This window comes from Oncorhynchus mykiss, chromosome 8 (genome assembly GCF_013265735.2).
Source record: "Oncorhynchus mykiss isolate Arlee chromosome 8, USDA_OmykA_1.1, whole genome shotgun sequence".
In the NCBI taxonomy this organism is placed as follows: domain Eukaryota; kingdom Metazoa; phylum Chordata; class Actinopteri; order Salmoniformes; family Salmonidae; genus Oncorhynchus; species Oncorhynchus mykiss.
Genome location: NC_048572.1, coordinates 37342019 through 37363675, shown reverse-complemented (window position 1 = coordinate 37363675; position 21657 = coordinate 37342019). Strand labels below are relative to the sequence as shown.

At 43.0% G+C, this 21657-nt stretch overlaps 2 protein-coding genes across 4 annotated transcripts in view; one reads left to right on the top strand and one right to left on the bottom strand.

The window, feature by feature from the left end:
- The first annotated feature begins 1753 nt into the window (after positions 1-1753).
- LOC110529880 (WD repeat and coiled-coil-containing protein) lies at positions 1754-8576 on the top strand. The gene is made up of 3 exons (XM_021612526.2): positions 1754-5005; positions 5525-5645; positions 7930-8576. The coding sequence occupies exons 1-3, from the start codon at positions 3074-3076 to the stop codon at positions 8112-8114; spliced, it is 2238 nt and encodes a 745-aa protein (XP_021468201.1). The 5' UTR covers positions 1754-3073; the 3' UTR covers positions 8115-8576.
- Positions 8577-8815: 239 nt separating this feature from the next.
- mfsd2b (major facilitator superfamily domain containing 2B) overlaps positions 8816-21657 on the bottom strand; it is a 42130-nt gene continuing 29288 nt past the window's right edge. For all 3 annotated transcript variants that reach the window (XM_021612527.2, XM_036985428.1, XM_021612528.2), the window contains 6 exons: positions 11508-11591; positions 11142-11225; positions 10916-11025; positions 10006-10149; positions 9397-9573; positions 8816-9194 (listed from right to left, as the gene is read on the bottom strand). In XM_021612527.2, the coding sequence (XP_021468202.1) occupies positions 9143-9194; positions 9397-9573; positions 10006-10149; positions 10916-11025; positions 11142-11225; positions 11508-11591 (651 nt within the window). In that variant the 3' untranslated portion in view covers positions 8816-9142. The remainder of the gene's footprint in view (positions 9195-9396; positions 9574-10005; positions 10150-10915; positions 11026-11141; positions 11226-11507; positions 11592-21657) is intronic.

The following is a 21657-nucleotide window of genomic DNA, read 5'->3' as shown; positions in this document are numbered from 1 at the left end:
TATTGACCTCATCCCGTCAGTAGAGGACGCCTGGTGTCTCTTTAAAAGTGCTTTCCTCACCATCTTAAATAAGCACGCCCCATTCAAAAACATATAGAACTAAGAACAGATATTGCCCTTGGTTCACTCCAGACTTGACTGCCCTTGACCAGCACAAAAACATCCTGTGGCAATCTGTATTAGCATCAAATAGCCCCCGCGATATGCAACTTTTCAGGGAAGTCAGGAACCAATATACACAGTCAGTTAGGAAAGCAAAGGCTAGCTTTTTCAAACTTAAATGTACATCATATAGCACAAATTCCAAAAACTTTTGGGACACTAAAGTCCATGGAGAATAAGAACACCTCCTCCCAGCTGCCCACTGCACTAAGGCGAGGAAACACTGTCACCACCGATAAATCTAAGATAATCGTGAATTTCAAGAAGTACTTTTCTACGGCTGGCAATGCTTTCCACCTGGCTACCCCTGCCCTGGCCAACAGCTCTGCATCCTCCGCAGCAACTGGACCCGCTCTTCCTAAAATTATCCGCCGCCATTGTTGCAACCCATATTACTAGCCTGTTCAACCTCTATTTCGTATCGTCTGAGATCCCTAAAGATTGGAAAGCTCCTCCCTCTGACATTCTAGACCCAAACTGTTACAGACCTATATCGATCCTGCCCTGCCTTTCAAAAGTCTTTGAAAGACAAGTTAACAAACAGATCACTGACCATTTCGAATCCCACCGTACTTTCTCCGCTAGGCAATCTGGGTGCACCTCAGCCACACTCAAGGTTCTAAACGATATCATCACCGCCATCGATAAAAGGCAGTACTGTGCAGCCGTCTTCATCGACCTGGCCAAGGCTTCGACTCTGTCAATCACTGCATTCTTATCGGCGGACTCAACAACCTTGGTTTCTCAAATGACTGTCTCGCCTGGTTCACTAGATACTTCTCAGATAAGAGTTCAGTGTGTCAAATCGGAGGGCCCTTTGTCCAGACCACTGGCTTTCTCTATGAGGTTCCACAGGGTTCAATTCTCGAGTTGACTCTTTTTTTCTGTATATATATCAATGATGTCGCTCTTGCTGCTGGTGATTCTCTGATCCACATCTACGCAGATAACACCATTCTGTATACTTCTGGCCCTTCTATGGACACTGTGGTAACTGACTTGCCTAGTTAAATAAAGGTTAAATAAAATACATTTAAAAATGACATTCTCTAAAAGTGTGATCTGGTATTTTTGATTGGAAAATCAGTTTCAGCCAGTGGAGGCTGATGGGAGGATCTATAGGAGTACGGGCTCATTGTAACAGCTGGAATGGAATCAATGGAACAGTATCAAACATTTGGAAACCGCATGTTTGACTCCGTTCCATGAATTGAATTCCAGCCATTATAACGAGCCTGTCCTCCTATAGCTCCTCCCACCAGCCTCCACTGGTTTTAGCCTGTCTTCATACTGTATTGTCTTACTAAGATTGTATTCCAAGGGTCAAAAACCTCAGCATTGAGATACATAACCTCCTCTCAAATCTCATCCTACTCTAACATTTACAGTGCCTGAGTGGACTGATCTGTGACTGAACACTGTTGAAAAGAATGCCCCTATGTGGTCAACAAATAAAAAACACCAGACTTCCCATAAACGTCAAATCCAATTATCAAAGACAGTACTGAAGACAGGCTAAAACTGCTTCTCCAATAGCTAGCTAACGGTGCTTTCCAAACAACTGGGAACACGGAAAAAACGAGCTAAAAGCATGACGTCATCGGGTCTAACAATCGTCTCGCCTCGAATTGTGCATGTGCTGGCTGTCAAATCAAAGGCACTCCTTAGATATAACGTTGTTTTGACGAAAACGTGTCAGTTTGTCGCTTTCACGAGGTTGGAGTAATAACATGTGCCGTTAGACATCGAGAAAATTAACAACATGAAGAATCTTTCACTTCTCTCATTGACTTCTGAAACCCAAAACCCCGGAATGGTCTGTTTGGTATCTTTCCCAAACGTTCCCAGAAGTCTCGCGATGTTGCACCTCTGGGTTTAGAAACTCTGTGCCGTCATGCTTTTTGTATTGCCTCGCTATTCAATTCCGGTTCATGATAGCAACTTTCACCCCGGGAAAAGTGAAATAAACGTGGCAAATGTAATAAAAGGATTATGGTTTGACAAGAAAACCGAGGCATGTAATGGCAAGTTTGTGTATAGAATTTCGTGACAGAAGAATTTATTCGCGATTAAATCAAGCTATCTAGTTCCTTCAGCTTGTCCCTGCTGGCTTTAGTTGCTAGCTTGGTTATTGAGTTGCATGGGCTTGCTGGACAATCAAAAACTTTGACAGCTTACGTTAGCAACATAGGTAGCTAATTATTTTCATTTGTTGAGTAGCTAGGTATTGTAGTTGACGGCAGCAAATATTTGTTGTAATAGTTAGCTGTACCTTCATAGTTTAATTGCATTTGATGTGAACATAGCTAGCTATGACAATGTCATTTTAGACAGCACAAAGTAATAACAACTTGAATAACTGTAGTTAAGCGGGATTGCTTGATTGTCTCTCATTGCCAAACGCTTGACATTACCTAAGGTCACAGCTGCCTACCGAATGTGATCAAATCTACTTCTAGTGTAGTGACTCCTTGAATCAGTTGAGTTAGTTGACATTGCTAGATAGCTAATTAACACAGTTTGAACTCACAAGATACAACACTGATATCATTATTTGTCTTTAAGACAGGTGGCTAAAATATCCTAGCAGATATGCATGGCTAAGGTCATTCAGACTAATCAGCTCAGCCCTGGCCCTGAGGTGTTACCTCACTCAGGCAGAGGGGATTACGGATTTTGCAGCACCAGGGATGCATGACAGGAGAGACTTGTCCTATTCTTAGTGTAGGATGGCCGTTAAAGTAGCTGGAACTAGTATTATGCACGTCAACATCCATCTCACGACCGATATCTTCTGCTCTCATCAATGCTTTTGAATGATCGATTTTCTCCAATGTCACTGATCAGTGAGTGATCTTTTTTTTTATCTCTCGCCGTTTTGGATTAATCCATACCCTGCCTGGCTGTCAGTATGGAACTGGGCAAAGCCAAGTTGCTGAGGACCGGTCTGAACACGCTACACCAAGCCATCCACCCAGTTCACGGGATCGCATGGACGGATGGGAAACAGGTCTGCCTCACCTCCCTTTACTATGCCAACGGTGACGTGAAATTCGGCGACACCAATGTCATTGGTCAGTTTGAGCATGTCTTCGGTCTCTACTGGGGCCCTCTATGCTGCTCCGGCTCTCCTGCTCTGTTGGCCGTCCAACACAAGAAGCATGTCACAGTGTGGCAGCTGCAGCTCAGCGCTCTGGAACAGAACAAGCTGCTGTGCACTCAGACCTGTGAGATGAGCGAACCGTTCCCCCTTCTGTCTGAGGGATGTGTCTGGCATCCCAAGATGGACATCCTTTCTGTCCTTACCAAGAAAGATGCCTCTGTGCTGTTCTGTGTCCGTGTGGACAACCGCAGGGTGAAGGCTGATATTAAAGGCAGTGGACTCATCCACTGTGCCTGCTGGACCAAAGATGGCACCCGGTTGGTTGTGGCCGTTGGAAGCGCCCTTTACTCCTACATCTATAATGATGTTCAGAAGAGTCTTTTAGCCTGCTCTTTCTGCCCTATCTTCGACGTGGGTGGGTACATCTGTGCCATCGAGTCGACAGGCGATGCCCAGGTGGCAGTGGCTACAGAGCTGCCTCTGGATAGGATCTGCGGGCTGAATGCAGGTATAGTCTTCGACGTGCCCTCAGATTCCGAGTCCTCCCTACCAGGACATTCTTCTCTTATGGTGATGTTGGATGAGGATGGCTGTATAGACCCCCGCAGGAGGTCCTTTGACTCGGAGAGGTCCTACCTGTCCTGCTCTCCGTCTGGCGGCCCTATGGACCTCACCCACCTCCTGGCCAAGCACCGGCGCTCCGACCCCAGTCCACTCATAAACTTGCGCCGCAAGGACCACCTGACCGGCTCCGGACAGGATTCATCTCACCTTATCCTTGTCACCTACGAACGGAAAGTCACCAGCACCAGTAAGGTCAGCATCCCTGGGATCCTGGTGCCAGACATCTTGGCCTTTGACTCCAGAGGCTCCATGGTGGCGGTGGCCTCCAACACGTGTAGCATGGTGCTGGTCTACTGCATCACGCCCTTCGCTATGCCCAATGTCCAGCAGATCTCCTTACAGAAGAACGAGAGGCCCAAAGGCGTCTGCTTCCTCAGTGACAAGACGTTGCTTCTCATGATCGGCAGACAGAAGTCCAACGAACCTGCCTTCCTCCCCTCCTCCAACACAGAAAAATACATCCTGCACCTCTCCTCCAAGGAGATAGTCTACGATGGAGAAACCCCGGCGTCTCCCTCCCCGAACCGGCAATCCCCCGCTAATTTCTACCCGGGGATTAGGCGCCACTCGGAGCATGTCTTCTCTAAGGAGGAGCAGCAGGAGCGTGTGGCGATCAAGGAGTTGGTGCTGCCGGGAGGAGGTGTAATCCAGTCCCGTTCTCCAGGGAGCAGCAGGAGGAGGCTGGTGGAGGAGGTGAGGAGCCCGGAGCCCAGCTCAGTCGACTTTCCCTACTCTGACCTCTGCCGCCCCTCTGATCAATCCCTCTCGAGCGCCTCCTCCATTACGGTCGAGAACTTCGACATGGAACCCATCAACCGGATGAGAGGGTCAGTGCAATCTGGGGACTTGAGTCGACCCTGCTCCCCATACTACAACCCTGGGGATAAGCCCCACACGGAGCTCCCCACCCTGCCCAAGACCACCCCCCTGGCCCCCAGAGAGAAGGAGAGGAACCTGGAGCAGCTGTCCCAGAACATGGAGAGGATTTTCTCTCGCTTCTCTGAGGTGCAACAGTATCTCACAGAGATCAGGGACTTCACTCAGAACGGGAAAAGGGGTTTGGGGACTATTTACCCCAATGCCTGTGAACCTCCATACGTTAACATCACATGTCAGGTAGGGGTTATGACTTACAAAATATTACTTAATTTTGGCTAAAATCTGGAGATTTTCAGAGCCACATTTTTAAAGATAATGCATATTTATTGAAGACCTCACTTGTTAAAATAATAGACTGCACCTATATACAATAAAGTTTAATAAGACACAAAGGAATGTTCATAAATCACGCAGGTACATACTGAAGGCCATACATGAAGCCCTTAGTCAGCGTTCAGCAGATGTCAGCTTAATGGTCTATTGTTAGCCTAGCTGGGCCTTGTCTAAAGGTGAGGAAGGAGATGTAATGTACTCCCTGGGCTAGAGTCTGTAATCCACCATTGGCTTGCAATAGACAGCTTGCTGACAGCACAGTGTGTATGCTATTATGGTGTTCCCAAAAGAAGTGCTAAAAGTACAATTAGTGAAATGATGCCATTGTTGCATCCATCAATAACTGCATTCTTGAGAAGGTCAGAATTGTACTAACCCCCCCACCTTCTCTCTGCCCCCTCTCTCTCTTCCCTCTCCATGCAGAAGCAGCTGTCTGAAAATGTGTTTATAGATGAGAGAAGACCAGTGTTGCTGTGTGAGGGGAAGCTGTGTCTGAAGGTTCTTCAGGAGCTCTTTAACCTCACTATAGTAGAGATTATGTATGGTAGGTATCTGGCCATGGGTTTTCCCCCCAAACCAATAATAAGACATGGTTGTAGATTTGAGATTTATTTTCACAATATGTACACTCCCCTCTGTATTTATTTCTACTTCACTGTTTCATTTTTGTCTCTATTACTCCAGCATTTTGGATTTGAGATCAAATGTTTCATTTGAGGCAACAGTACAGAATGTCACCTTTTTATCTGGGGGTATTTTCATACACATTTGTTTTACTGTTTAGTAATTAAAGCACTTTATGTATCTAGTCCCCCCATTTGAATAAGCTTTTGGACAAATCCACATATGTTGAAGTAGTTTAGTATTTGGTTCCGTATTCCTAGCATGCAATGACTACATCAAGCTTGTGACTCCATAACGATCTTTGATGTTCTGTAACTTTCTCACTCATCATTCATGATTATTCATAATCATGGTAGCATCTTCAAATCGGGGGGGGGGGGATACTAGATACATAAAGTGCTTTCATTTCTGGACTGTAAGACAGATATGTATGAAAATACCCTCAAATAAAAGGTGGCCTTCTGTACTGTTGCCTCATGAAACATTTGATCTTAAATCCAAAGTGCCGGATTGAGCCAAATGTAGAATGTATTTTTGCTTCACTGTCCAAATAAATATGGAAAGGAGTGTGTATACCCCAGGCTTAATTCTACCACTTATGACCACTTATTCTGCGATATGACATCATCAGTCACAGCGGTGTGACTTCCTGCTTATCAGAAATCAACACAATTGAAATCTGCAAAGACTGCCATTATTGCCTCTTTCAATGTGGGCATGCCTCAAGAGAAAAGTGGGTATAGTGGCACTCTGCATATTTGAATTGAATATGGAGTTCTGTAAGCTCTGGGGCCAGCATTTGCGGTCATTAGACTTGTAGTATAAAAGGTTACATGCAACTATCTTTGCCCTATAAGAACCAAGAGGTAGGGTTGGGCAGTGTTCTCAGAAGTGTGTGTGTGTGTGCATGGTTGTGTGTATGCATACTACTAAGTTCGGACGGGAATAGGAAAAAGGCTTTCACTCAGGTTTCCAGGAATCTATTCATATACGTCTAGACTGCTACTCAAACTAAGCTTATCTCAACTAACTAATTACAGCTTTGTTTCACTCCACATAAACAGACATACATGAATGCACATGAAACAGTATTTGGCCATAAACAAAGTGCTTCAGTTAATGGGAGAAGAGGCTAAATATGGGAGTGATTATAGGGTTAGGTTGAGGTTTAAAACCAGCCGTTTACAGCCCCACCACACCTTCCCTGTGTTAGTTCTGCTAATATAGACACTCCGCACGCTCCCTCCCACAGAGTATTTATAACGCCATCTCATTCAGAAGTTTTACTGTTTGAGTTTTTCCAGAAAACTTAGAGCCGGATGTTGTGGTTACTTTGATTCCAAAATGGCTGTATTAAATAGTACACACTTGCTGAATGAAAAGCTTAGTACCATCTATTTGAAGGGATCTGTAACCAGGTTTCCATCCAACCGTTTCATGCTGACGCATAAAACAACTCATGACTGGGCTGATGGAAACAAGAAATGACGATCAATTTCATGAATGTCGACAATTTGTTCCTTCGACATGGTGGTATGTCGATAAAATGTATTATGTGAGAAATAGCGGTGGATACGCCTTTTTGCGCAAATATTGATATCATTACCATGTCAAAGTAAACATCGAGTTACGCGGTGAGTTCTTGTATGTGGTCTTCCCACTTGGGAAAGCATGTCGTTTTTATTAGGTTACAGATGAAATAAATTATGATGAACTTCACAGGGCGGTGGAAGTTCAGAGATGAGCTTGACTCTCCTTTCCAATACATACCGAGGGTCTTATTCTGGTGATATGATGATTTGATTTGCCAAATCAAAATAATCTCGCAATGTAGTCGAGCATACCGGCACGGTATCTGCGAGCTAATGGCTAGAGCTATTTAACGCACCGCCGTTTTTGTGACAAAACCATCGGTAGAGTTGAAAATGTGATGGAAACACAGAATAAAAAAATGAGTAAATACCTTATGTGCCCTATATCATCACTCACTGCTTATCCGCAACAAGGCAGTTTGGTGGAAACCCACCGCAGGTGGTAGAATTTGCATAATTTCTTTATTGCCGATTTTAGAATATTTGCTTGAAAATCTGTCACCAATTGGTTATATAATTGAAACCGTCTTTAAGCATGGAGAAAATATAAATCAATAAAAACTCCCTAAGCTATCGGTTAAACTTGAAACTACTGTCTCCTGTGTGTTCCAGGTCCGTTGTGGATAGTCCTAGTGGCGGATGCAGAGGGCTTTGTACCCCTGACTTTTAAACCCAAAGAGGAGTTGACCGTGAGGAACGGCAGGAGGAAATCTCCCATCAGAAGCCCTGGCAGCCCAGACACATGCCCCTCCAGCCCTGTGAAATCTCCCTCAAGCCCAGCTAAATCACAGACTTGAACAAGGCCTAGCCCCAAAACAGAGACCTCAGCATAGTGGGAGAGAGCACAGAGCATGGGACTAGCATAACACACAGGATATGTCAATGCTTTATGCATACATCTCTAACAACTGGACACACAGACCCCCTCTGCATCTTCTTATGAACAAGCAGTACTGGGTGGCAAATTCACCTTTTTCAGTTGGGGAATTATTTGAGACAAATGTTTGTCACACTTTGGAAAGTAGCACCTTTCAAACAATGTTTACATTTAGTGACGTTTGGATATTATATTGGTATTTTTTGTCTTTGTATTATATGTACATCTGGTTCAAGATGAAGTTGATAAAAAAATATATCGGACCAATGAAGTACTGTAGTAGTGTTTTGGGTGGCCTAGGTCAGGAAAGTAGCCACCATATCCTGTTTATCCTGTTTGTGTGTTATGTGATTGTATAATATTAAAGCCCTCAAATGTTTCATCGCTTAACATTATGACTGATTCTATTATAGTCATGGTTTATCCAGTCTTCCATCTAAATACAAAACAGATGTCATTATAGTACCACCAGGGGGAAGCAGCAGGCAGAGAATAGAGAATCCAACAGCTATTCCTGTTCAATCTCTTGACACAAAACCCCACATCACAAAATGGAACCTTCCTCTACTGGCAGTAAACCCCCTCTGTTTGAAGTTATATGAAGCCATGGTTCAGTCCATCTACTAACCAACAGCATTTATTAAGCACATTTGTCATCAAACCATCATATTCAGATACCATTCTTAAATACCAGCAATGTCCGGCTAAACACAGCAAATAGTGATATACATTCATTTATATAAATTAGATAATCTTGTAGGTATATTTAAGATGGCTATACAGTACACGTTCATGTGAAAATACAGAAACAAACTTAAAATGTTTACAGGAAAACATAACTACCATTATATCATTTCTCAGTGTAATATACACTAATGGACATCATATTCCAGTCGGAGAACTGGAACCTGCCGCATGTGGAACTTCTCCTGTCTGTCCCATCCCTGGTCATGCGTTACTCAGATCCTCCAGCGTTCTGGAGCTGATGCTGCCTTGTTTCCTGTAGAAGACGGGTAATAGTCACTTTTCTGTGGAAGGTATGTTGGTATTTGACCCATTTCAAGCCGTCGTGTGATCCAAATACTTTGTTTGGTAACATTTCACTTAAGCATGTATCCCCGGCCTTATATTGTCTTATACAATTACAAGAGCACTGTGAAGTTCTTTCAACTTCTGACAACAGAGACTTGTGGGTAACGTACCGTAGCTCTTCCAGACAGAGTTTGTTCCTGAGCCGGACATCCTCACTGATGGGGTAGAACAGCAGTATCAGCAGGCCTGTTACAATGAAGGCCACCGGGGCGGCGCCGATGAGCAACTTCAGAGTGTAGGCTACTTGAGCAGGCTGCCTGCACGCCCCTGTGTCATAACCCGCAAACCTGAAGATACAGGTACACACACACCTGTATCAAACAGTAAACCTGTAGAGATATATACACACACACCAGTGTCATAACCTGCAAACCTATAGCGACGTATACCTGTATCATACCGATAGTTACACACAGTGCCAGTTGCATAAACAATAATGGACTGCAATGGAATGCGTATATCTGTGAGCGTCAGACTTGTGTTTGTGTTTCTCTCTATACATCTCACTCCTGTGTTATTTAACTGACTTCGTGTTCTGGCGTCTGTATCACTCCAAAGGAGACCCCAGAAGTATCGTTTACTTTACTATCGTTTACTTTATCGTTTGTGTTTATCCTATGTTTGACTCATTTGAGGTAAAGCATGGTTACTCCTAAGGAAATTCAATTTTCAGTTCTGAATATCTGTAATACTCTTGTGTTCATGTCTGTCTGTCTCACTCGAGGCAGAGGGTGGACACTCCCAGGGAGATGCCGGCAGCGAACTTGGTGAAGAACACGTAGAAGGAGTAGAAGATGGCCTCAAAGCCTTTACAGTGGGGGTTGGCCAGACGGAAGTCATCCACCACGTCTGGCAGCATTGACCTGAAACGCAACAAACACACACCGATACTACATCAAGACATCGGCCATCAACAACTCATAGGCCGACCTCATCATCACGTTGTACAACCAGCCTCGATGACTCCGTCAGTCTGATGAGGAGCAGTCTACTTATAGCGCTAGAGGGTAAAATGTCTATAATAATGCTTATATAGCGCAGAGATAAAAGGATCTGCTGAAACGACTGCTACTAATAACATGATTCGATGATGAAGCTAGCTGTAGCTGAGCCGCTCTGACCACAGATGGGGAACCACCAGAAAAACAGACAGACATACACATCATGGCGACCCCACTGGATATACCCTGTCATTTGGAGAGGGAGGGGAAGGATGGAGGTGAACGAAAGGAGGGAGACAGGAGGGTGAAGCGCGCCGAGGGAGGTGAATGTGCTATAAACAACAGTAAAATACAGAATGAAAGTGGAGACTGTAGCCGCCCCCTGAGGTTTATAGACCCATCTCATTCATCAACATGACATCATCACCAGGCGTGACTGTATCATGCCAGGGGGTGAATGGACAGAGAAACGGGGAGACTGCTGATATTTTTGGCACTGTTATGGCTACTTCAAAACTACTGCTGCTATTACTGGGCTACGAATTCTGTGACGGTGGCTATTTTACCATACCAAAGAATATGTTTCCTATTGTTACTGTCGCTACAACCACTGGCTAGTGCTAGTGCTATTACAACTACACTATATTTACAGAGGATCTTTGTGCCAGCCCAATTCAATTGATCTCACCATGGTAAGAGGAGTGACGCGGCCACACTGAGTCCAGAAGAGACAGCCACTACGTAGGCTACGACCAGGTTAGGGATGAACACCAGCATCACGGTGAACGGCATGATCCACTGGACAGAAAGAGGGGTTCAAAAAGTTTAGCCGAAAGTAATAACCTGTTTGTCCACAAGGTGGCACATTCTTATGATCAGCGGAATACCAATAGCGCTCAGTCCCAGACACTTACTGTGATGCCACAGAAGGCTGCCGTCTTCTTGCCAAACCTCTCCAAAAACCACTGCCACAGAGGGATGCTCACTACTGCAGATACCTGCGAAGAGAGATATATAATCTGCACTCTAGACTAGAACATTGTCTTTGGTTATGAGTACAGTCAAATGTCATATAAAACCATGCACAGATGTCTCTGTATGATTTGGTTGACATTTCTAGTTCCTCATGTCAGGATTAAGCCTTTCATGAGACAGTGGTCTGTATTATGTAAGGATCTTAACATTGATCTAGGTCTAATCTCTGTTAACCAAGAACCAAAATCGCACAATTACATAGTCTGTCTACGAGAGATTAATCTAGGTCCGAAACCAGAACTCACCAGGATGGTCAGTACAATGTTCTGGAAGTGGTCTCTCAAGTCCACTGCGTACGTACAGAAAAGGACAAAGTTGCTCTGCACCAACTGGAAATCAGATCAGATATCACACACATTCATTCTTTAGAAATTATTCAGCATATTCAGCACTGTCCTATTCTCCCTGTCCCATTGTGCCAAGTCACTGGAGAAGCTCCTGACTTACGTCTGAAGCAGCAGATTCATCCCTGCTATTGAATGATATATAATCCTTCTTGTCTGTTCAAAAGAGAAAAGCTTTATGAGATACAGCAGTTGAGAGGTTTGAGGTGGAATCTATCAAAGCTGTACTATAAAGCTCAGAGTCAGTGCAGGGCTTTCTATGCTTTCAGAGAAGGCCTTGAGATTTATAAAATTATTATTGTAGTTTTAAAAAATAGATATATTTTTCATTTCTATTTATTATTTTCAACGATATTTCAATGATATTGTAATTCTATGATTATTTCCAATTATATTCTGATTTTAAGGGTCAATACTGAAGTGAAAAAAAGATCCAATCAGGATTTTTCTCTGCGGAGATAAATCTAAATAAATGGACGTCAATGAGAGTGTTGAATTTGGTCCAAGAAAAAATGTAATTGCTAATTTGTTATGTGAGGCTTATTTGATCAATTAAAAGTTTAGTAATTGTTAGGTTGTTACGAATGCACTGATATACAGTGCCTTGCGAAAGTATTCGGCCCCCTTGAACTTTGCGAACTTTTGCCACATTTCAGGCTTCAAACATAAAGATATAAAACTGTATTTTTTTGTGAAGAATCAACGACAAGTGGGACATAATCATGAAGTGGAATGCCATTTATTGGATATTTCAAACTTTTTTAACAAATCAAAAACTGAAAAATTGGGCGTGCAAAATTATTCAGCCCCCTTAAGTTAATACTTTGTAGCACCACCTTTTGCTGCGATTACAGCTGTAAGTCGCTTGGGGTATGTCTATCAGTTTTGCACATCGAGAGACTGACATTTTTTCCCATTCCTCCTTGCAAAACAGCTCGAGCTCAGTGAGGTTGGATGGAGAGCATTTGTGAACAGCAGTTTTCAGTTCTTTCCACAGATTCTCGATTGGATTCAGGTCTGGACTTTGACTTGGCCATTCTAACACCTGGATATGTTTATTTTTGAACCATTCCATTGTAGATTTTGCTTTATGTTTTGGATCATTGTCTTGTTGGAAGACAAATCTCCGTCCCAGTCTCAGGTCTTTTGCAGACTCCATCAGGTTTTTTCTTCCAGAATGGTCCTGTATTTGGCTCCATCCATCTTCCCATAAATTTTAACCATCTGCCCTGTCCCTGCTGAAGAAAAGCCGGCCCAAACCATGATGCTGCCACCACCATGTTTGACAGTGGGGATGGTGTGTTCAGGGTGATGAGCTGTGTTGCTTTTACGCCAAACATAACGTTTTGCATTGTTGCCAAAAAGTTCAATTTTGGTTTCATCTGACCAGAGCACCTTCTTCCACATGTTTGGTGTGTCTTCCAGGTGGCTCGTGGCAAACTTTAAACAACACTTTTTATGGATATCTTTAAGAAATGGCTTTCTTCTTGCCACTCTTCCATAAAGGCCAGATTTGTGCAATATACGACTGATTGTTGTCCTATGGACAGAGTCTCCCACCTCAGCTGTAGATCTCTGCAGTTCATCCAGAGTGATCATGGGCCTCTTGGCTGCATCTCTGATCAGTCTTCTCCTTGTATGAGCTGAAAGTTTAGAGGGACGGCCAGGTCTTGGTAGATTTGCAGTGGACTGATAATCCTTCCATTTCAATATTATCGCTTGCACAGTGCTCCTTGGGATGTTTAAAGCTTGGGAAATCTTTTTGTATCCAAATCCGGCTTGTGGTTGATGCTTCACAAAAAAAAATACAGTTTTATATCTTTATGTTTGAAGCCTGAAATGTGGCAAAAGGTCGCAAAGTTCAAGGGGCTTCCAACATTTTAACATAGTAAACTGGTTGGGGATGCTTATGAATTGGGAGCAGTCCCCCAATGAAGAAAATGTAATACTTTAAAATGGAGATAGCCTCAATGGCGCTGCCCATGATGTCACGGACGCTATAATGGCACAGATACAAAGATGAGTCCTCTCTCTATCTCTATGACCTGTTGTTCACACACGCATCTGCCCTTTTATTGTCTAGAATGGTTCCACCTGATCCCGTCTCCTTTCGCATTACTTCCAGCTTTGAGGACATGTATTTCCATTGCTAGAGCGGTCAATCAACTGTCTTGTCAAATATAATAGGCCATATTTGATTGAAGGCAACTGCCATAGAGAGCAATAGTAGTGGCGCCTTTTTGTAGACACTAACTCCGCCATGGTTCGTTGGACCATGGGAAAATGGATATTGTTTTTGTAGGGTTTTTGAATAAATGCCAAAAAAAGGTATGTGGTAAACACAAGTTTTGGAGATCTTATGTCTTTTGTCCTATGAGATCATCTTAATCAGCTAACGTCCCTTTTTGTGAATTTTGAAGCATTTATGTAATAAAAAAAAGCACATGAAGCCCTTAAAATGCTTCATAATTCATAAAAGTCATGTTAACTGACCGATATTACCTCATAGAACAAAACATATAAGATCTCCTAAACCTCAGACATTATTTTCGGCGTTTATCCCAAACCCTATTCATTCCCCATTCATTTTCCCGATGGGAATGGCTGCACAAACCAGAGGTAATTCATTTCCTTTTTTAGGACTACGAGCTGACGAGCTCTATTCAACTGTATTAGGGCAGAATTTTGGAGTGAAAGTGGAATCAACCAATCACATTTCGACTTGTAATGGGTGGGACTGTTTCTACGAAAACGTATTGACACCTCTGCCATCTCAAAGGTCGACAGGTCACTGCGCAATAGACAGCAATAGAAATGGCATCTTTTTGTAGGCACTAACAGAGGCTAACTCCACCATGGCTCGTTGGCCAAAGCCTATAGAGAAATTAATGTTTTTTTTCTCAGTATTTTGGGATAAGTGTGTCACACCCTGATCTGTTTCACCTGTCCTTGTGCTTGTCTCCACCCCCTCCAGGTGTCACCCATCTTCCCCATTATCCCCTGTGTATTTAATCCTGTATTCTGTGTCTTCCTGTGTTAGTTTGTCTTGTATGAGCCAAGTCAACCAGTGTGTTTTTCCCCTGTGCACCTCCCGTTTCTATTCGCTTTTGCGCTTCCTCCCGGTTTTGACCCTAGCATGTTTTCTGGACTCTGTACCCGCCTGCCTGACCATTCTGCCTGCCCTGACCTCGAGCCTGCCTGCCACACTGTACATCCTGGACTCTGAACTGGTTTTGACCTTTTGTCTGTCCACGACCATTCTCTTACCGACCCCTTTTCCTTTTGGATTATTAATAAATATCAAAGACTCAAACCATCTGCCTCCCGTGTCTGCATCTGGGTCTTGCCTTGTGCCCCTATAAAATGTTGAAAATAAGGTCTGTGGTAAAACACAAGCTTAGGGAATCTTATACATTTTGTTCTATGAGATAATGTTCATCAGCTAACATCAATTTTGAATGTTTAAGCATTTATGTAATCAAAACAAGCACATAAAAGTTATGTTAACGGACTGATATTATCTCAGAGCAAAACGTATAAGATCTGCTCAGTGGCGTTTATTCATGGATGCCATGGGAGGCCAGACTTCCCCCAATATTTGACCAATTCATTTTTTTAAATGATAAAATGTCTCTTTCGTCTCTCTGTGTTTTCATAATTTTACGTCTATTCGCAAGTGGCTGAATCTCACAGGAGAAATCAGAGCAAGGGAAACAGCGCCCCTCTGTCTCAGTATGTGTAGCATATCTGATGCTAACTGGAACTAAAGAGTATGACAAGTTGCCACTATACCATTTGATTGATTGCTGCCAGGAAGCATTTGGCCTCCCCTAATAATTTTTACAAAAAATAATTAGCCAATCAGCGTTGAGCTGAGCTGTTGTTGTCCAAGGGAGGCCAGTATGGATTTGGATTTACACCAATCAAATCACATCCTAAGCAAAATGTCATCATTGTCAGAAAAATGTGTCTGTTTCTGGTTTGTGCTGTCCTGCAGTAGCTAGCTTGCTAAATTGTGGAGGAGATGGGGATTTGGACCTGTGGTTTTGACTTAATTATCTGTACCAGCCTCCACTCTTCTGGGAAGGCTTTCCACTACATGTTGGAACATTGCTGCGGGGACTTGCTTCCATTCAGCTACTAGAGGATTAGTGAGGTCGGGTACTGATGTTGGAGGATTAGGCCTGGCTCGCAGTCGGCGTTCCAATTCATCCCAAAGGTGTTCGATGGGGTTGAGGTTAGGGCTCTGTGCAGGCCAGTCAAGTTCTTCTACACTGATCTCAACAAACTATTTCTGTATGGACCTCGCTTTATGCATGGGGGAATTGTCATATCTATTTATTTTATTTTTATTTTATCTTTATTTAACCAGGTAGGCCAGTTGAGAACAAGTTGTCATTTACAACTGCGACCTGGCCAAGATAAAGCAAAGCGGTGTGACACAAACAACAACACAGAGTTACACATGGAATAAACAAACGTACAGTCAATAACACAACAGAAAAACATATATATACAGTGTGTGCAAATGAGGTAAGATAAGGGAGGTAAGGTAATAAATAGGCCGTAGTGGCGTAGTAATTACAATTTAGCAATTAAACACTGGAGTGATAGATGTGCAGAAGATGAATGTGCAAGTAGAGATACTGGGGTGCAAAGGAGCAAAAAGTAAATAACAATATGGGGGTGAGGTAGTTGGATGGGCTATTTACAGATGTGCTATGTACAGGTACAATGATCTGTGAGCTGCTCTGACAGCTGATGATTAAAGTTAGTGAGGGAGATATGAGTCTCCAGCTTCTGAAATTTTTGCAATTCGTTCCAGTCATCGGCAGCAGAGAACTGGAAGGAGAGGCGGCCAAAGGAGGAATAGGCTTTGGGGGTGACCAGTGAAATATACCTGCTGGAGCGCGTGCTACGGGTGGGTGCTGCTATAGTGACCAGTGAGCTGAGATAAGGTGGTGCTTTACCTAGCAAAGACTTATAGATGACCTGGAGCCAGTGGGTTTGACAACGAATGTGAAGCGAGTGCCAGCCAACGAGAGCGTACAGGTCGCAGTGGAGGGTAGTATATGGGGCTTTGGTGACAAAATGGATGGCACTGTGATAGATTGCATCTAATTTGTTGAGTAGAGTGTTGGAGGCTATTTTGTAAAAGACATCGCCGAAGTCGAGGATCGGTAGGATGGTCTGTTTTACAAGGGTATGTTTGGCAGCATGAGTGAAGGATGCTTTGTTGCAAAATAGGAAGCCGATTCTAGATTTAATTTTGGATTGGAAATGTTTAATGTGAGTCTGGAAGGAGAGTTTACAGTCTAGCCAGACACCTAGGTATTTGTAATTGTCCACATATTCTAAGTCAGAACCGTCCAGAGTAGTGATGCTGGGCGGGCAGACAGGTGTGGGCAGCGATCGTTTTAAGAGCATGCATTTAGTTTTACAAGCATTTAAGAGCAGTTGGAGGCCACGGAAGGAGAGTTGTATGGCATTGACGCTCGTCTGGAGGTTAGTTAACACAGTGTCCAAAGAAGGGACAGAAGTATACAGAATGGTGTCGTCTGCGTAGAGGTGGATCAGAAAATCATCAGCAGCAAGAGCGACATCATTGATGTATACAGAGAAAAGAGTGGGCCCGAGAATTGAACCCTGTGGCATCCCCATATTAACTTGCTTGACCATGCTGCATGTCTTGTAACTGTTTGTTACATGCAATGTTTGCTTTGTGGACTTCACTGGACAGATTATGCTCTCTGGTTTTGTGATGAAACAAAACAAAAATGAAACAAACTTATGTTTAATTTAATTTTCTCTGCCACAGCTTTGGTTGCCACAGCTTTATTGTAAACTCAGCAAAAAAATAACTGTTTCCCTTTTTCAGGACCCTGTCTTTCAAAGATAATTCGTAAAAATCCAAATTACTTCAGATCTTCATTGTAAAGGGTTTAAACACAGTTTCCCATGCTTGTTCAATGAACCATAAACACTTAATGAACATGTACCTGTGGAACGGTCGTTAAGACACTAACAGCATACAGATAGTAGGCAATTAAGGTCACCTGTACGCTCTCGTTGGCTGGCCCTCGCTTCACATTCGTCGTCAAACCCACTGGCTCCAGGTCATCTATAAGTCTTTGCTAGGTAAAGCCCCACCTTATCTCAGCTCACTGGTCACTATAGCAGCACCCACCCGTAGCACGCGCTCCAGCAGGTATATTTCACTGGTCACCCCCAAATTAAGTGTTTATGAAAACTTAGGACACTAAAGAGGCATTTCTACTGACTCTGAAAAACACCAAAAGAAAGATGCCCAGGGTCCCTGCTCATCTGCGTGAACGTGCCTTAGGCATGCTGCAAGGAGGCATGAGGACTGCAAATGTGGCCAGGGCAATAAATTGCAATGTCTGTACCCAACGTCGCTGGACCAGACAGGACTGGCAAAAAGTGCTCTTCACTGACGAGTCGCGGTTCTGTCTCACCAGGGGTGATGGTCGGATTCGCGTTTATTGTTGAAGGAATGAGCGTTACACCGAGGCCTGTATTCTGGAGCGGGATCGATTTGGAGGTGGATGGTCCGTCATGGTCTGGGGCGGTGTGTCACAGCATCATCGGACTGAGCTTGTTGTCATTGCAGGCAATCGCAACGCTGTGCGTTACAGGGAAGACATCCTCCTCCCTCATGTGGTACCCTTCCTGCAGGCTCATCCTGACATGACCCTCCAGCATGACAATGCCACCAGCCATACTGCTCGTTCTGTGCGTGTTTTCCTGCAAGACAGGAATGTCAGTGTTCTGCCATGGCCAGCGAAGAGCCCGGATCTCAATCCCATTGAGCACGTCTGGGACCTGTTGGATCGAAGGGTGAGGGTTAGGGCCATTCCCCCCAGAAATGTCCGGGAACTTGCAGGTGCCTTGGTGGAAGAGTGGGATAACATCTCACAGCAAGAACTGGCAAATCTGGTGCAGTCCATGAGGAGGAGATGCACTGCAGTACTCAATGCAGCTGATGGCCACACCAGATACTGACTGTTACTTTTGATTTTGACCCCCCTTTGGGACACATTATTCCATTTCTGTTAGTCACATGTCTGTGAAACTTGTTCAGTTTATGTCTCAGGTGTTGAATCTTGTTATGTTCATACAAATATTTACACATGTTAAGTTTGCTGAAAATATACGCAGTTGACAGTGAGGACGTTTCTTTTTTTGCTGAGTTTATATCACGGTGGCGTATGAGCGAATAGGTAATAGAACAGATAACGCAATTATCACAACATAGGTTGTAATATGGCTTTTTGGTTTGGCTTCCTCGGTAATATTACCCACGCACCACTACTGCTCCTAAGCTTGTGTTAACCTCAGACCTTATTTTCAGGGGTATATCCCAAAACCCCATTCATACACCATCAATTTACAAAACGACTTTGGCCAATGAACCAGAATAAGAAAATTCTAACTTATGTTCGTTTTTTTAGGACTACAAGCTGGTGATCATTATAGCGAACAGTAGCTTGCTAGCTTTGTTGTTGGCTAGTGTGCAGAGGCTGCAGCAGGTGTTATCTAAAAGGACGTTGTGGCTAATTTGTTAGCTTCACCCGTTTCAAGATTAACTTTCAACAAGAAGTTACGTTTCAAAGGAACATCATCTGGTGAGTGGAACTATGTTTTTTTACAGAATGTTTCTTCATTCAAGTGGTATACAAGTATTGTATTTATTATGGATCCCCATTAGCTGCTGCCAAAGCAGGACCTCCTCTTCCTGGGGTCCAGCTAAATTAAGGCAGTTTGGACAATTTTAAAAACATTACAATACATTCACAGATTTCACAACACACTGTGTGCCCTCAGGTCCCTGCTACACCACTACCACATATCTACCATACTAAATACATGTGTATGTATAGTGCATATATTATCCTGTGTGTGTGTATGCATGTGTCTGTGCCATGCTTGTGTTGTTTCACAGTCCCCGCTGTTCCATAAGGTGTTTTTTTGTATCTGTTTTTTTAAATCTGTTCTGGATATTAGGACTGTGAAGAGACCTCTTGTGGCATGTATTGGGGGGTATACATGGGTGTCCGAGCTGTGTGCCAGTAATTTAGACAGACAGCTCAGTGCATTCAACATGTCAATACGTCTCATAAATAAAAGTATTGATGAAGTCAATCTCTCCTACAATTTCAGCCAGGAGAGATTTACATGCATATTATTAATATTAGTTCCCTGTATACATCCAAGGGCCAGCCGTGCTGCCCTGTTCTGAGCCAATTGCAATTTTCCTAAGTCCTTTTTTTGTGGCAACTGACCAAACGACTGAACAGTACTCCAGGTGTGACAAAACTAGGGCCTGTAGGACCTGCCTTGTTGATAGTGTTGTTAAGAAGGCAGGGCATCGCTTTATTATAGACAGACTTCTCCCCATCTTAGCCACTACTGCATCAATATGTTTTGACCATGACAGTTTACAATCTAGGTTTACTCCAAGCTGTTTAGTCATCTCAACTTGCTCAATTTCCACATTATTTATTACAAGATTTATTTTAGGTTTAGGGTTTAGTGAGGTTTTTGTTACAAATACAATGCTTTTAGTTTTAGAAATATTTATATTGGTGTGTGTTCCTTCCAAACAAATCAACTGTAGTTTTATCTGTCCACAGAATATTTTGCCAGTCGTGCTGTGGAACATCCAGGTGCTCTTTTGCGAGCTTCAGACGTGCAGCAATGGGTTTTTTTGGACAGCAGTGTCTTCTTCCGTGGTGTCCTCCCATGAACACCATTCTTGTTTAGTGTTTTACGTATTGTAGACTCATCAACAGAGATGTTAGCATGTTCCAGAGATTTCTGTATGTCTTTAGCTGACACTCCAGGATTCTTCTTAACCTCATTGAGCATTCTGCGATGTGCTCTTGCAGTCATCTTTGCAGGACAGTCACTCCTAGGGAGAGTTGTAACAGTGCTGATATTTCTCAATTTATAGACAATTTCTCTTACCGTTGACTGACTATTAGAGATTATTTTGTAACCCTTTCCAGCTTTATGCAAGGCAACAATTCTTAATCTTAGGTCTTCTGAGATCTCTTTTGTTTGAAGCATGGTTCACATCAGGCAATGCTTCTTGTGAATAGCAAACTTTTGTGAGTGTTTTTTTATGGGGCAGAACAGCTCTAAACAAAATCTCCAATCTCGTCTCATTGATTCTACTCCAGGTTAGTTGACTCCAATTAGCTTTTTGTCACGTATACTGCCTCTCCTGCCTCTAGGTCATCAGGCTGATGATTATCCCGCACACCTGTCACCATCGTCAAGCGCACCACCTGTACTCCATCGCCTCCTTGATTATCTTCTCTATATCTGTCACTCCCCTTGGTTCTTTCCTCAGGTTTTATTGACTCTGTTTTCATGTCGGTGCATTGTCTGTGCTTCGTGTTTATTTATTAAAACACTCACTCCCTGTACTTGCTTCCTGACTCTCAGCGCACTTGTTACACTTTTGGAGAAGTCATTAGCCTAGGGGTTCACATACTTTTTCCAATCTACAATGTGAATATTTAAATTATGCATTCAATATAGACAAGAAAATACAATAATTTGCGAGTTATTAGTTTAAGCAGACTGTGTTTGCCTATTGTGACTTAGATGAAGATCAGATCAAATTCTATGTCAAATCTATGCAGAAATCCAGGTAATTCCAAAGGGTTCATATACTTCTTCTTGCCACTGTACAAGGATTGACCCAACTTTCAAGAATCCCTAAAATATCAAGAGCAATGTTGTTAACTTATGGATTCTTGAAAGTCGGTACAATCCTTCTACACCACTTGAATGAAGAAGATAAATTCTATTTTTGTCAACTCCGTAAAACATAAACTCCGTCAGACTTTTGTCTGAGGGCTGAAAAATCCTTATTGAATATTTTTATTGGGGATTTCTAAATTACACATTTTCTATATTTTACAAATGCTTTTATCTTTCGAGGCAAAAACACTGTCCTTTTTTGAGTATTTGTTGACTAACCCCTTTCTTTTGTCATTATTATAAAATATATATATTTGTA